The sequence below is a fragment of the Pseudorca crassidens genome, chromosome 8 (assembly GCF_039906515.1).
Source record: "Pseudorca crassidens isolate mPseCra1 chromosome 8, mPseCra1.hap1, whole genome shotgun sequence".
NCBI lineage: Eukaryota > Metazoa > Chordata > Mammalia > Artiodactyla > Delphinidae > Pseudorca > Pseudorca crassidens.
This window is the reverse complement of record NC_090303.1, coordinates 21561468-21576888: the sequence shown is the minus strand read 5'-3', so window position 1 is coordinate 21576888 and position 15421 is coordinate 21561468. Positions and strand designations below refer to the sequence as shown.

The 15421-nt window shown below is 39.5% G+C and overlaps 1 protein-coding gene across 4 annotated transcripts in view; it reads right to left on the bottom strand.

Moving 5' to 3' along the window:
* NAPEPLD (N-acyl phosphatidylethanolamine phospholipase D) overlaps nt 1–15421 on the bottom strand; it is a 95864-nt gene that overhangs the window by 11523 nt on the left and 68920 nt on the right. For all 4 annotated transcript variants that reach the window (XM_067746013.1, XM_067746012.1, XM_067746015.1 and 1 more), the window contains one exon: nt 1587–2233. In XM_067746013.1, the coding sequence (XP_067602114.1) occupies nt 1587–2233 (647 nt within the window). The remainder of the gene's footprint in view (nt 1–1586; nt 2234–15421) is intronic.

Sequence of the window (15421 nt, the reverse complement as noted above, 5' to 3'; positions counted from 1 at the left end):
GGTGTGATCATCTTACATTTATAGACTACTCTGAAGTTTTGTTGATAACAACATTTCTAAAACTTTAGTACTGGGGCTTCCCTGGTGGTCCAGTGTTTAAGACTCCAGGCTTCCAATGCACAGAGCATGGGTTCAATCCCCAGTCAGGGAACTAGGATCCCACGTGCCATGCAGCATGGCCAAAAAAAATAAAAATAAAACTTTAGAACTGACTAGAGAACTGGAATACAGAGTAGAGGCTACTACCAATTTAATTCTTTAGAGCAAATACTGTCCTCCCCATCCTTCTCCCATCTTAGTGACAAGACAGCTGCAGTGCAAGAAGCAAGGGGGAATTATGTGAGTGCATTTGTGTACTTCGGCTGTACATATTTTATCATCACCTGTATATGACAAGTCTGTATATTTCTACATATGAAAATTTTATTTTCACAAGTACAAGAAGTATTCTAATATACTAAGAACATATATTGAATAAGGATCAATACCATATAAAATTGATTTGTAAACAGGTTGACTGATGTTTTAAGAGGTTTCATTAGAATTCAGAATTAGAATTATGTGGACAAGTGAAATTCAAGCACTACTATTGGCTTATAATAATTTTTTAGTAAGGTAAAAATATCTAGTCCCTTAAATGAAGAAACTAGAAAAAAGGGAGAAATAAGCATTAATATACTTAGCAATGAAACGGTTTTGGTGAACTTAAAAAGTTAATGAAAAGTATAACAATCTGATGGAAACCAATGATCAGATTTGCTCAATTCATCTATGTATCAGTGTTCTGTTTGTAGGATCACCTAAATAAAATGCCATCCTACATACCATTCTGTATGAGTCTGTGCATGCACTTCAGAAAATAAAACCTTTTTTTAAATTAGCCCCTACTTTGCTACTTTTAGTGTTTATTTTCTCTTAACTTGTACATATCAACCAGAGTTGACTGAAATCTAACTGAATTCTTGAAAATCACTTTTTCCTTAAATAGGCGGTATTAAGGAAAACACAGGCAGCGGATGGGTCTCCTGGGTCTCAAATGCTCGTGTGACCTTTATCTGCTCTGTGCTCTGAAGACAGGCAATCAGTACAGAGAGGTTGCAGGGCAAGTGGTAAGTAGTGCAGCAATGTCTTTAGCAGACTAACCTCAGTGCTGCCTGCAGTAAGACCGTCACAAGGGACTGATGCTATAGGCCAAGCCCTTTTTCTCCACTAAACACAGGACAGGGCATGGGTGCATTCCACTCATGGAGAGTATCCTCCACGTGAAAGAAAGACCAAGAGTCAGGTTTGAGTACTGGCCGACAGGTTTAACTTTAGTCGGAATAGTACACGAACTTCGGGCTAGGCAGAGTAATTCTTTAAACCGTCGTCCTTTTCTCTTGGTAATATAATTTCAGTAACTACAATTATTTAACTGATATCACTGTAATTAAAGCATTTTAAAATTCAAAGAAAAATTTTAACTGACTCTGGCCCACCAACCCCCCACCCAATGTATAACAAAGCCCACCATTAAAACCACAGATTACTCGGAGTCCAGTTAATTTATCATGTAGCAGGAATGCTTGCTTTAGACATCTACATACCTTGGTTCATACGCTCCAATGGGAATAGCTGCGAGGTCAAAAGGTCCAAATCTTTTTCCTATCTCTTCAAAAGCAGAGCAATAACCAGTGTCTCCTGCGAAAAAAAAGCGGTTCCAAGGCCCCAAGACAGACCAGCTGCCCCAGAGAACCCTGTTGTCATCCGTCAGAGTCCTTTTACACCAGTGCTGGGAAGGTGTGAACACAAACGTCACCTTATCGTGTCCGGGGACGCAGTTCTCCTCCCACCAGTCCAGCTCGATCACATTCTCACAGCCACATTTCTGCATCCAGTCCAGGAGCCCCAAAGGCACAAACCACCTCAGCTCGTTACCAAATCGCTCGTTCAGAGCAGTGACAGAACTGTAGTCCAGGTGGTCGTAGTGGTTGTGGCTGATGAGGACCGCGTCTATCTGGGGCAGTTCACCGACGGTGCAAGGGGGACGCCGGAACCGCTTGGGACCCACGCGCTGCGACGGGGAGGCCCGGGTGCTAAAGACAGGATCCGTGAGCAAGATGAGCTCATCCATTTCCACCATCACTGTCGCGTGTCCCAGCCACGTGACTCTTAAGCCAGCTTCCTTCACTCCAGCTTCTTCAGGGTCATCGATAAAATACGGCTTAAGCACTGGGAGTTCTTTATCAAGCTCCTACATATATGAAGAAAGAAAGAAAAGCAGCTATTAAAAAAAAAGGTGTTATGTGTCACCATAAATACATTTTTGACCTAAATTACAGAGAGAAGGGTTATTTGGGGAGAACTGAAGTCATTCGATAAATCTGTTATTTTTGCTTTTTTCTTGAAAGTGCATACTTCCTTCTGAATCTGACTCCATAATCACCATATAGTGATGTAAGATGTTACTCCCAAATGCAACCAACAAAGGGAAAATTAAAACTTTGAGTACTGCTGACTTTACGAAATATTTTTAAAGGCTCTCTTCTGTAAGTGCCAGAAGTAGACCAACCGAGATGCAGTCCCTTTGCTACTGCTGTTTACTCAGCTGGTGCATTCGCTACTGAAAACTGCCTCAGGAGGTCAGCCCCTAGAAATAGTAAAGAAAACTTTTGACCACATATGTGTAGATCGTGGATCTCACGTGAACCTGACTTCCTGAGGACACAGAATTCAGAGCAGAGTGCTGTGATGGCTGCTGGGAAAGTCGGGCATAGATGGTTCTCCTCACCGCTTACCTCTGAGGTTTTCTACCACTGATCAAACCAACGCGGAACACGGTCCCTGCCCATGATAAGATGATCGCTTTTGGGGGCAAACAGGTGTGAAACAATAACTACAACATAATGTGTTAAGTATTATTCCTTTGTTTATTATTCTTCATTTTATCCTTGGATTAAGCTGGACCAACAAGAAGCTGTGTTCTAGCATCACAGTCCTGGCTTTTATAAAACTTTAATAAACTGTGCTTTGGTGTTAGGCCATACAGCTGCATGGAGGTCTCTTCCTTGTGAAACTTGCCGAGCATGTACCGTGGGGCTGGCTGTCTTGATGACTGGGTACCAGCGCACACCAACCCCACCTTCCCACACACACGCCAGAAACACTGCTCTCGATTCCCTGTAACAGGAAAAGCTCTTCTGCAGAGCAATTGGCTTTACTCCTTTGACCACCATTGGGAAAACTGACAATCCTGCTTTGACTTTTGCTTTGACAGGAAGTTCAGAGTAAAAGCTGAAGACTCCTCCAGCCCATATGCAGAAGGGAACAGGGCAGGGCACATCGCAGGGAACAATGGAACAGATTTCTATGCTAACCTTTCTTGGCTTTATTTTTCTACCCTAATTGTCCATTTGCTCTTGTATGTTTATCCATCTGGTTTTTTACTGCTACATGTCTTTTTACAAGCTGCTGCAAATAAGTTTTGAAAAACGCATGGTACTGAATAAATAAAATACAAGGCATGCTGTAGCCTAGTAAGAAGGAATGAAGAGCCCAGCTGCGGAAGGCATTACAGACACAGTAACTTGTGTGTGTTCCTGAAGAATGGTGAGAAGTTCCTGATGCAGAGAAAAGGGGGAAGGGCATTTCAGGTGGAGAAAATGCCCAAGCAAAGGCACAGAGCCAAGTAGGAATGTGGCATTCGGGGGGGCAGAAGACAAACTGAAATCTTATAGGATCAGAACCCAGTAAAAGCCTTGAATCCCATGCTTCACCCAGAGACAGTGAGGAAGCATCGATAAGAAAAGAAAAAAAAAAGACATGACCCAATTCATGTTTAGAGAAACCACTTTTCAAGTTTAAATGATGACCTGGGGTGTGTCACAATAGCTGCCAGGAGAGACAAAGAGCTGGACAAAGGAGACAGCAAAGGGCAGATGGGGGAGATGCAGGTGAAGGGAAACGGAGAGGTCACTGAGCTGGTCCAAACAGGAAGTGGGCCCAGAAGGTGGAGAATGACAAGATAGCTCTTAGCCAGCCTAAGCCTTAGTTTCCTCATCTGAAAAATGGGTATAATAATTGCACCTACATGTCATTACTGGGGGCTGAATTAGGAGAGGCTGGCACACAGTAAGCCCTCTGCAAGTAATGCAAAAGAAGAAGGAAGCACACCCCAACCCCGACAAGCAAGCAGACACCACCCCTATCGATCCCTTACATATTTACTTGTTGCCTCACTCATAGTTAAGAGTTCAGATCTGAGTTAAGATCCTGAGTAACATCCAGGCATGTTCAAGTCCTCCTGATGGCTCAGCCACCTTCCTTCAACTCATTCCACACACTAGAGCCACCTCAAACACTTTTCTTAGGGCGTAACTCTCTCCCCTGCTGAAAAATCGTCACTGGTTCTGTACTGCTTGACAAAGCACGTATTGCCTCCTTAGCCCAGTGGTAAGACTGTTGGTGGACTGCCGCTCCTCCTTTCCAGCTGTTTAACTCAGTTCCTGCACACGGCTCTGTACTCCCCCCAACACTGGGACTGCACCTCGCTCCCAGCCTGAGCTTGGGAGCCCCGCACGACACTGACCCTCTTCCTTCTCTCTCTCATCCCTTCAAGACCTTAATCAAATCGCACGCCCTTCACGGAGCCATCCCTGAGTCCCCACAGCCGGCATTGCTCACTCTCCCTCTTCACTCCCATGCCACCTGTTTGCACACCATGGATGTTCTGCTCTTTACCCTGGTTGACTGTACACAGGATGCAGCCCGTGTCTTATTCAACTTGGAATCATTCACAGTGCCTGCTTCCATGACTAATACACAGCATGCACGATAAAATTTGTGGAATGGATGAGTGAATGAATTTTTCAACTCAGTTCTCAAAGCTGGTAGTTAGGGTTGGTGAACAAATGCCATACGGTGTGCTTATCAAGAATTATGTTAGAAAGGAGAGGGAATGAGTATCAGTTGAGTCCCTAGCATGCGTTAGGCTTCATACGAGGCACATGATGATGATGATGCAGCATTACCTAATGTATCAGGTACTTTCGTATAACACAAAATACATGCATGGAGTGCTTACCATGTGCTAGACACTGTGCTAACTGCTTCATAAAATTTTTTTCATTTAATACCACAATGCTGGAGGTAGGTGTTATTAACTCTCTCCATTTTACAGACAAAAAAACAAGTTACAGCATTCACACGAGGGCATGCCGCCTGCCTCCACACATTCTGCCTCACGCCACCATACTTACTCCCAAGTATTCTCATTTAATACATATTTTTACAAAACACAAGTACAGGGCTTCCCTGGTGGCGCAGTGGTTGAGAGTCCGCCTGCCGATGCAGGGGGCACGGGTTCGTGCCCCGGTCCGGGAAGATCCCACATGCTGCGGAGCGGCTAGGCCCGTGAGCCATGGCCGCTGAGCCTGCGCGTCCGGAGCCTGGCTCCGCAGCAGGAGAGGCCACAACAGTGAGAGACCCGCGTACCGCAAAAAAAAAAAAAAAAAAAAAAAAGGTACAGGCATACCTTGTTTTATTGCGCTTCACAGATACTGCGGTGTTTTTTTGTTTTGTTTTGTTTGTTTTTTTACAAATTGAAGGTTTGTGGCAACCTTGCATTGTCAGATGATGGTTAGCATCTTTTAGCAATAAAGTATTTTTAATTAGGCAAACATAACTTTCATATGCACTGAGAAACCAAAAAATTGGTATGACTGGCTTTCTTGCAGTGGTCTGGAACTGAACCCGCAATATCTCCAGGGTGAGGCCGTAACAGCCTGGGATTCAGGTGGGGGAGAATCAGACGTGGATTACTGTAGACACAAGGACACTTTTAGAGATGACAGATATGTTCATCTTCTTGATCATGGTGATCATTTTGCAGGTTTATACAGATATCCAAACTCGCCAGATTTTACTTTTTGAATATGTGGAGCTTCTATTATGTTAATAAAACTATAAAAAAATTTAAGTAGCATCATGTTTAAACAGTGCACCAAAACATCTGAAACAAAACTCCCTGAAAATTGTTGCATTTTTTTTTGCTGTAAGTTTAAAAGTCATTTTAAAGTTTAATATCTGGCATTATCCACTGACAACTGAGAGGAAACAAAACCTTGAGCACCTCTGGCAGCCTCAACTTGTTCTCCAAACGCAGTACTAACAGGTAAAGTGTGGAAAGAAGCCCATCACAAAGGATCATACACTGTGCGGTCCTATTTATATGAAGTGTCCAGAATAGGCAAATCCACAGACAGAAAATAGGTTAGTGATTTCCGGGGGCTGGAGAACTGGGGGGTGATGACTCAGGACACAGGGTTTCTTTTTGGGATAATAAAAACGTATTAGATTGTAGTGAGGGTTGCACAACTCTGAATGTACCGAAAAACTGCCACATTGTACACTTTAACCAGGTCAATTGTATAATACGGAAATTATATCTCAACAAAGCTGTTTTTTAAAAAAGGTAAAACGTCTGACAAGAGATCTGAATTAAGCAGTCACACTTTTCTTCAAGGTCCTTTCCTCTTGCTATATTGTTTCTAAGCCCATCCATTGCAAAAGAGTAGCTTATTTTAAAGAATTTGATCTCTAACACTACTGGCCCATGAAACTCAAAGAAATAGTGCCTACAATTGAGATTCCAAAAAGAAAAAAATAGTTTACTTTTTATCCTAATCAGAGTTTGAAAAAGTACGTAGAATGGGGAAATTCTTGTTTATTTACAGAAATCAAGCACCCACTTGGCATTTTTCTTTACTAGATCAAGATTTTTCTTGGTTGGTCCTCCTTTTTTAAAGCTACAAATGGGAAAATCCCCAAGCCTGTTATTAACCTGTACACTAGTTAATGTTTCACTCTTCTTGGGGAAAGGGAAAAATCCCAACATTTATTCAACCACTACTCTGCCAGATGCTTTAAGGACATTGTCATCTAACTCTGTGAAGCAGATGTTACTGCCATTTCACAGAAAACCAGACCAAGGCAGAGGGTCACTAAGACACTCGCCAAGGTCATACAACAAGTAAGTGTCCAATCAGGAGTGGAATCAAGGTCTTCTGACTCTCAAGACCCTCTCTCTTCATTAAACCATAACTCTTTCCATGGCATAGATAATGTTAACTTCAAAACAATGAAACCCACATTCTTGTTAATATTAAGTATATGTGTTTCTGTACATGAATGAGACAGAAAGATTTGACAAAAATCTGTTCAAACCATATTTTCTAAAAAAAAAATCACTTTTAAAGAGGACTTGAGTTAATCCTTTTCTTCCAGCTGAAAGTATCTTTGTGCTGTTTTAGGAAACTTTAATATCTGTACTTTGCAACTCATATTTAAGATTTAAATTAAAAATATTTCTTTTTCATATTTATTTTGACGATATATGTGAACACTGAATAGAGATTGATTTTACCAAAATACCACCAATTCAATTAAATATGAATGCTAATGTTGTATATTTTTGCCATACTATCCGTATTAGGAGTACAAGATGCATCAAAATGGCTTAATATTTTTAAACTCCTCCTTGATTATAAAAGAAAATGTGCTTTATAAAATATTTGGAAAATATAACATAAAGATAAGAAGAGTAGCCATCCATTATATCCATGTGCAGAGATTACAACCACTGTTAAACATTATGCTATTTTTATGCAGTTCTATTTTTTATGCATGGTTAAGATCATAGGATATTCATATTTTCTACTCTTTTTTTAAATTTCATATTATGACATTTTCACCCATCACATAAAAAAAGTGAAACACATACTGATTTAAAAATGAAACAAATACTTGAGGAAACCTGTCAGAAAGCAAAACAAAAAAATAAAAAGAAATGAAATACAGGGGAAATAAAGTTACAGAGGGTTGATCTAGGAGATCCAAAATATAATCAGTAGTTGTTTTACAACGAAAAGATGGAGGGGAGGAAATTTTCAAGGAAATAGACAAGAAAATTTCCTAGAACTGAAGGCAACAGATTTTTACATCTAAAGGGCCCACCAGGCATCGAGCATGATAAATAAAGAACCACACATCCTGGTGAAACTTCAGAACATTGGTGCCAAAGATATGATCCTCAGAGTTTCCACAGAGGAAATCAAGGTCCCACACAAAGGATCAAGAAATGGCACTGAACTTCTCTAAAGCAATACTAAAAAGAAGGTCATGGAGGTAATGCTTTCAAATTCTGAGAAAAAACTGTTTCCAAACTAAAATTCCATTACCCACACTATCAATCAACAATGAGAATAAACTCAGCCTTAAAAAAGAACAAAACAATGCCATGTGCAGCATCATGGATGCAACCAGAGATTATCATACTAAGTGAAGCAAGTCAGAAAGAGAAACACAAATACCATATGATATCCCTTATATGTGGAATCTAAAATATGGCACAAATGAACCTATCTACAAAACAGAAACAGACTCACATACATAGAGAACAGAGCTGTGGTTAACAAAGGGTTGGGGGTAGGGGAGCGAAGGACTGGGATTTTGGGGTTAGCAGATGTAAACTATTATATATAGGATGGATAAACAACAAGGTCCTACTGTAGAGCACAGGGAACTATATTCAGTATCATGTGATAAATCATAATGGAAAAGAATATAAAAAAAGAATGTCTCTTTGTGTATAAATGAGTCACTGCTGTACAGCAGAGATTGGCACAGCATTGTAAACCAACTATAATTCAATTTAGAATAAAGAGTGAGAACAAAGACATTTTAGACAAGCAAGGTCTCAAAAAACTGTCGTCCCGTGTACCCCCTCTCAGGAAGCTCGTTAAGAGTGCGCTCCACCAAAAGGAGAAAATATCCAAGAGGGGGAACAGGTGGGACGCAGGAAACAGGGCCACAGTGAGGAGGGAAAGGGGCCCAGGAGGGCGGTGAGGGAGAGCCCGGAAGGAAGCCACAGAGAGCCTGGAGGGCATCAGCCCAGATTAGAGCCTGGTACTGAAAACCTCCTGAAGGTCTCCCCCTCGGGAAGATGGTCCTGAGAAGCCATGGGAAGGAGGGAAATGATCCGTCATAAATACATAGAAAGTTCAACAGACGAAAAAGGAGGGATCATTAACCTCAGAGGGAAAAGTATGTGAGACAGGAGACGTGGCCATACTATATTGGTTCATCAATGAAAAATACTGACATAGTCACAATAATGTAAATAGTAAGGGGAAAGCTCAAGTAGAAACACGGGAGAGATGGGGAGGGATACAGAGTGGGTTACATCTGATAGTAATGTGAAGGACCACAGAAAAACAAACACTGCGTGATTCCACATATCTGAGGTATCTAAAATAGTCAAACTCATAGAATCAAAGAGTGGAATGGTGGTTGCCAGGGGCTGGGGGGGAGAGGAACGTGGGGAGTTACTATCAGTGGGCACACAGCTTCACTTAAGCAAAATGGGGAAGCTCCAGGGATCTGCTGTACAACATGGTCCCTGCAGGCAACAATAATGCCTTGTACACTGACAAATTTAAGAGGGTAGATCTCATGTTAAGTGTTCATACCACAATAAAAAGAAAAGAAATATGAAGACAAACTCCAAAGGAAATAAAGGGGCCTGGGTGGCAGAGGCTGGTTAGGGGACTGGTATTTGTCTTATAAGCCCGTCAGTAATATGATTTTTTAAAAAAAACCTGTATACATGCTTTTTTTTTCCCCTCGATAAAAATAAAAAAGCAACCTGCTGGCCTACTACAGTACAAATATAAAATAACTGGTACGTATCATTTTTTCAAAGGGCATCCTATTCTTCAATATCATACATTTAAAGAATGCGTGAGATTTTCAAAGTACTTTCATGTGTCACATGAATCTCAACACAATCCTCGTCACTGAAACTCTTATCCTAACTTCATAGATCCCTCCCCTCCACCGCCCCCCCAAAAAAAGAGTTCCTTGAGGGACTGTGATAGAAATAAGGTCACACACGGACAGGATTCCTGAGCCTGAGCCTGGTTCCCAGACTCCTGGTGTCCCACTTTTTCTACCAGGCCATGCTGTGCAGCCTCAGTCCCATGTCTCTCTCCTACTCCAATATGACTGTCCCTCTCACTTCTACAGCAGTAACTGATAAGGACGGCCTCCTTCCACTAATGAAACTCGGAGGTGCCTGCCTCCCTCCCTCTTTGAAGTTCTCCAACCTCCTTTCTCCTAACTGTTGGAGACTATCATCAACACTAACCATCAGAGAAGGTCACTGAGCCACTGCAAGAGCACAAAGCACATGAACAACTTGAAGCCTGTGAGCAGACCCACTGCTCCAATGACCCAGAAAAGGCAAATATCAGGAACGAAGTACTGTTGTCTAACCAGGCAATGCAATTGTGTAGCTCTGCTAATAACCCATTTTCACGTTGTTTAGAGCTGTTCTATTATTTTATACTTTAATCACATGTTTTTTCCAGAACACTTTCATATTCATATACCTAAACATAACATACTATAATGATGTAAATTCCATTATATAGTCATCATAACCCTACATATATCATATTATCCTCTTCTTCCAAAACAACAATTTGAAGATCTGTATTATTAAACTCTAGTGTCCCAATATCTAATTAAAATAATTTCGAGAAATCTGATTAAATTCTGAACTGGCCTAACGATCTGAAGTAAGTATTCTTTACATAGTCTTTAAATTTTTTTAAATGAATAACTATCACACTTAGCAGTTCTTAAAAATAATCTGGGCAACTTAAAAGGATAAAGTATGGACTTATAGTTATCTATGAAAATAAAAGAAGTCAACATGCATTTAATCTAGTTAGTTCTAGGCTTTTATTGGAAACAAGGAGAAACAAGATGTAGGTAAATGATAAGAAAATAAAAATTGGATTAAGACAAATGAGTCTTCTCTCTTACATGATGCCGCATCTGTTTAAATGCATTCATACTGAGCCTTCTTTTTGACATTTTCTAAAAAAAAAACCGCCTTAAAACAAAAAAGCTTAATAACGAACCCAAAACAATTAATAAAATGGGAATAGGAACATACTCAATAATTACTTTAAATGTAAATGGACTAAATGCTCCCACCAAAAGACACAGATTGGCTGAATGGATACAAAAACAAGACCCATATATTTGCTGTCTACAAGAGACCCACTTCAGACCTAGAGACACATACAGACTGAAAGTAAGGGGATGGAAAAAGATATTCCATGCAAATGGAAACCAAAAGAAAGCTGGAGTAGCAATTCTCATATCAGACAAAATAGACTTTAAAATAAAGACTATTACAAGAGACAAAGAAGGACACTACATAATGATCAAGGGATCAGTCCAGGAAGAAGATAAAACAATTGTAAATATTTATGCACCCAACATAGGAGCACCTCAGTACATAAGGCAAATACTAACAGCCATAAAAGGGGAAATCGACAGTAACACATTCATAGTAGGGGACTTTAACACCCCACTTTCACCAATGGACAGATCATCCAAAATGAAAATAAATAAGGAAACCCAAGCTTTAAATGATACATTAAACAAGATGGACTTAATTGATATTTATAGGACATTCCATCCAAAAACAAGAGAATACACATTTTTCTCTAGTGCTCATGGAACATACTCCAGGATAGATCATATCTTGGGTCACAAATCAAGCCTTGGTAAATTTAAGAAAATTGAAATTGTATCAAGTATCTTTTCCGACCACAACACTATGAGACTAGATATCAATTACAGGAAAAGATCTGTAAAAAATACAAACACATGGAGGCTAAACAATACACTACTTAATAACGAAGTAATCACTGAAGAAATCAAAGAGGAAATCAAAAAATACCTAGAAACAAATGACAATGGAGACACGACGACCCAAAATCTATGGGATGCAGCAAAAGCAGTTCTAAGAGGGAAGTTTATAGCAATACAATCATACCTCAAGAAACAGGAAACATCTCAAATAAACAACCTAACCTTGCACCTAAAGCAATTAGAGAAAAAAGAACAAAAATCCCCCAAAGTTAGCAGAAGGAAAGAAATCATAAAAATCATATCCGAAATAAATGAAAAAGAAATGAAGGAAACGATAGCAAAGATCAATAAAACTAAAAGCTGGTTCTTTGAGAAGATAAACAAAATTGAAAAACCATTAGCCAGACTCATCAAGAAAAAGAGGGAGAAGACTCAAATCAATAGAATTAGAAATGAAAAAGGAGAAGTAACAACTGACACTGCAGAAATACAAAAGATCATGAGAGATTACTACAAGCAACTCTATGCCAATAAAATGGACAACCGGGAAGAAATGGACAAATTCTTAGAAAGGCACAACCTGCCAAGACTGAATCAGGAAGAAATAGAAAATATGAACAGACCAATCACAAGCACTGAAATTGAAACTGTGATTGAAAATCTTCCAACAAACAAAAGCCCAGGACCACACGGCTTCACAGGCGAATTCTATCAAACATTTAGGGAAGAGCTAACACCTATCCTTCTCAAACTCTTCCAAAATATAGCAGAGGGAGGAACACTCCCAAACTCATTCTATGAGGCCACCATCACCCTGATACCAAAACCAGACAAAGATGTCACAAAGAGAAAAAACTACAGGCCAATATCACTGATGAATGTAGATGCAAAAATCCTCCACAAAATACTAGCAAACAGAATCCAACAGCACATTAAACGGATCATACACCATGATCAAGTGGGGTTTATTCCAGGAATGCAAGGATTCTTCAATATATGCAAATCAATCAACATGATACACCATATTAACAAACTGAAGGAGAAAAACCATATGATCATCTCAATAGATGCAGAGAAAGCTTTAGACAAAATTCAACACCCATTTATGATAAAAACCCTGCAGAAAGTAGGCATAGAGGGAACCTTCCTCAACATAATAAAGGCCATATATGACAAACCCACAGCCAACATCATCCTCAATGGTGAAAAACTGAAAGCATCTCCACTAAGATCAGGAACAAGACAAGGTTGCCCACTCTCACCGCTCTTATTCAACATAGTTTTGGAAGTTTTAGCCACAGCAATCAGAGAAGAAAAGGAAATAAAAAGAATCGAAATCAGAAAAGAAGAGGTAAAGCTGTCACTGTTTGCAGATGACATGATACTATACATAGAGAACCCTAAAGATGCTACCAGAAAACTACTAGAGCTAATCAATGAATCTGGTAAAGTAGCAGGATACAAAATTAATGCACAGAAATATCTGGCATTCCTGTACACTAATGATGAAAAATCTGAAAGTGAAATCAAGAAAACACTCCCATTTACCACTGCAACAAAAAGAATAAAATATCTAGGAATAAACCTACCTAAGGAGAAAAAAGACCTGTATGCAGAAAATTATAAGACACTGATAAAAGAAATTAAAGATGATACAAATAGATGGAGAGATATACCATGTTCTTGGATTGGAAGAATCAACATTGTGACAATGACTCTACTACCCAAAGCAATCTACAGATTCAATGCAATCTCTATCAAACTACCACTGGCATTTTTCACAGAACTAGAACAAAAAATTTCACAATTTGTATGGAAACACAAAAGATCCCGAAGAGCCAAAGCAATCTTGAGAACGAAAAACGGAGCTGGAGGAATGAGGCTCCCTGACTTCAGACTATACTACAAAGCTACAGTAATCAAGACAGTATGGTACTGGCACAAAAACAGAAAGATAGATCAATGGAACAGGATAGAAAGCCCAGAAATAAACCCACGCACATATCATCACCTTATCTTTGATAAAGGAGGCAGGAATGTACAGTGGAGAAAGGACACCCTCTTCAATAAGTGGTGCTGGGAAAACTGGACAGCTACATGTAAAAGTATGAGATTTGATCACTCCCTAACACCATACACAAAAATAAGCTCAAAATGGTAAAGACCTAAATGTAAGGCCAGAAACTATCAAACTCCTAGAGGAAAACATAGGCAGAACACTCTATGACATAAATCACAGCAAGGTCCTTTTTGACCCACCTCCTAGAGAAATGGAAATAAAAACAAAAATAAACAAATGGGACCTAATGAAACTTCAAAGCTTTTGCACAGCAAAGGAAACCATAAACAAGACCAAAAGACAACCCTCAGAATGGGAGAAAATATTTGCAAATGAAGCAAATGACAAAGGATTAATCTCCAAAATTTACAAGCAGCTCATGCAGCTCAATAACAAAAAAACAAACAACCCAATCCAAAAATGGGCAGAAGACCTAAATAGACATTTCTCCAAAGAAGATATACAGACTGCCAACAAACACATGAAAGAATGCTCAACATCATTAATCATTAGAGAAATGCAAATCAAAACTACAATGAGATATCATCTCACACCAGTCAGAATGGCCATCATCAAAAAATCTGGAAATAATAAATGCTGGAGAGGGTGTGGAGAAAAGGGAACCCTCTTGCACTGTTGGTGGGAATGTAAATTGATACAGCCACTGTGGAGAACAGTATGGAGGTTCCTTAAAAAACTACAAATAGAACTACCATATGACCCAGCAATCCCACTACTGGGCATATACCCTGAGAAAACCATAATTCAAAAAGAGTCATGTACCAAAATGTTCATTGCAGCTCTATTTACAATAGCCCGGAGATGGAAACAACCTAAGTGTCCATCATCGGATGAATGGATAAAGAAGATGTGGCACATATATACAATGGAATATTACTCAGCCATAAAAAGAAACGAAATTGAGCTATTTGTAATGAGGTGGATAGACCTAGAGTCTGTCATACAGAGTGAAGTAAGTCAGAAAGAGAAAGACAAACACCGTATGCTAACACATATATCTGGAATTTAAGAAAAAAAAAATGTCATGAAGAACCTAGGGGTAAAACAGGATTAAAGACACAGACCTACTAGAGAATGGACTTGAGGATATGGGGAGCGGGAAGGGTAAGCTGTGACAAAGCGAGAGAGAGGCATGGACATATATACACTACCAAACATAAGGTAGATAGCTAGTGGGAAGCAGCCGCATAGCACAGGGAGATTAGCTCGGTGCTTTGTGACCACCTGGAGGGGTGGGATAGGGAGGGTGGGAGGGAGGGAAATGCAAGCGGGAAGAGATATGGGAACATATGTATATATATAACTGATTCATTTTGTTGTGAAGCAGAAACTAACACACCATTGTAAAGCAATTATACTCCAATAAAGATGTTAAAAAAAAAAAGAAACAGAACTTAAGAAATTATCAGTATACTGAATTATTATGATTTCTAGACTAATCATAAAAAAATTACGTAGAAAGACTTATCATATACCTCGATAAAAAATCGCTTTTGCAAAAATGTTTCTCCCAGAATATTTATTCAAAAATTTAGCTCAATTTCAATCAAAATAGCAAAAAAAATTTTTTTGAAATAAAAAAAATATTTATAAATTTCATCTGAAGAACTAATAGGAAGGAAGAGCCAGAAGGTT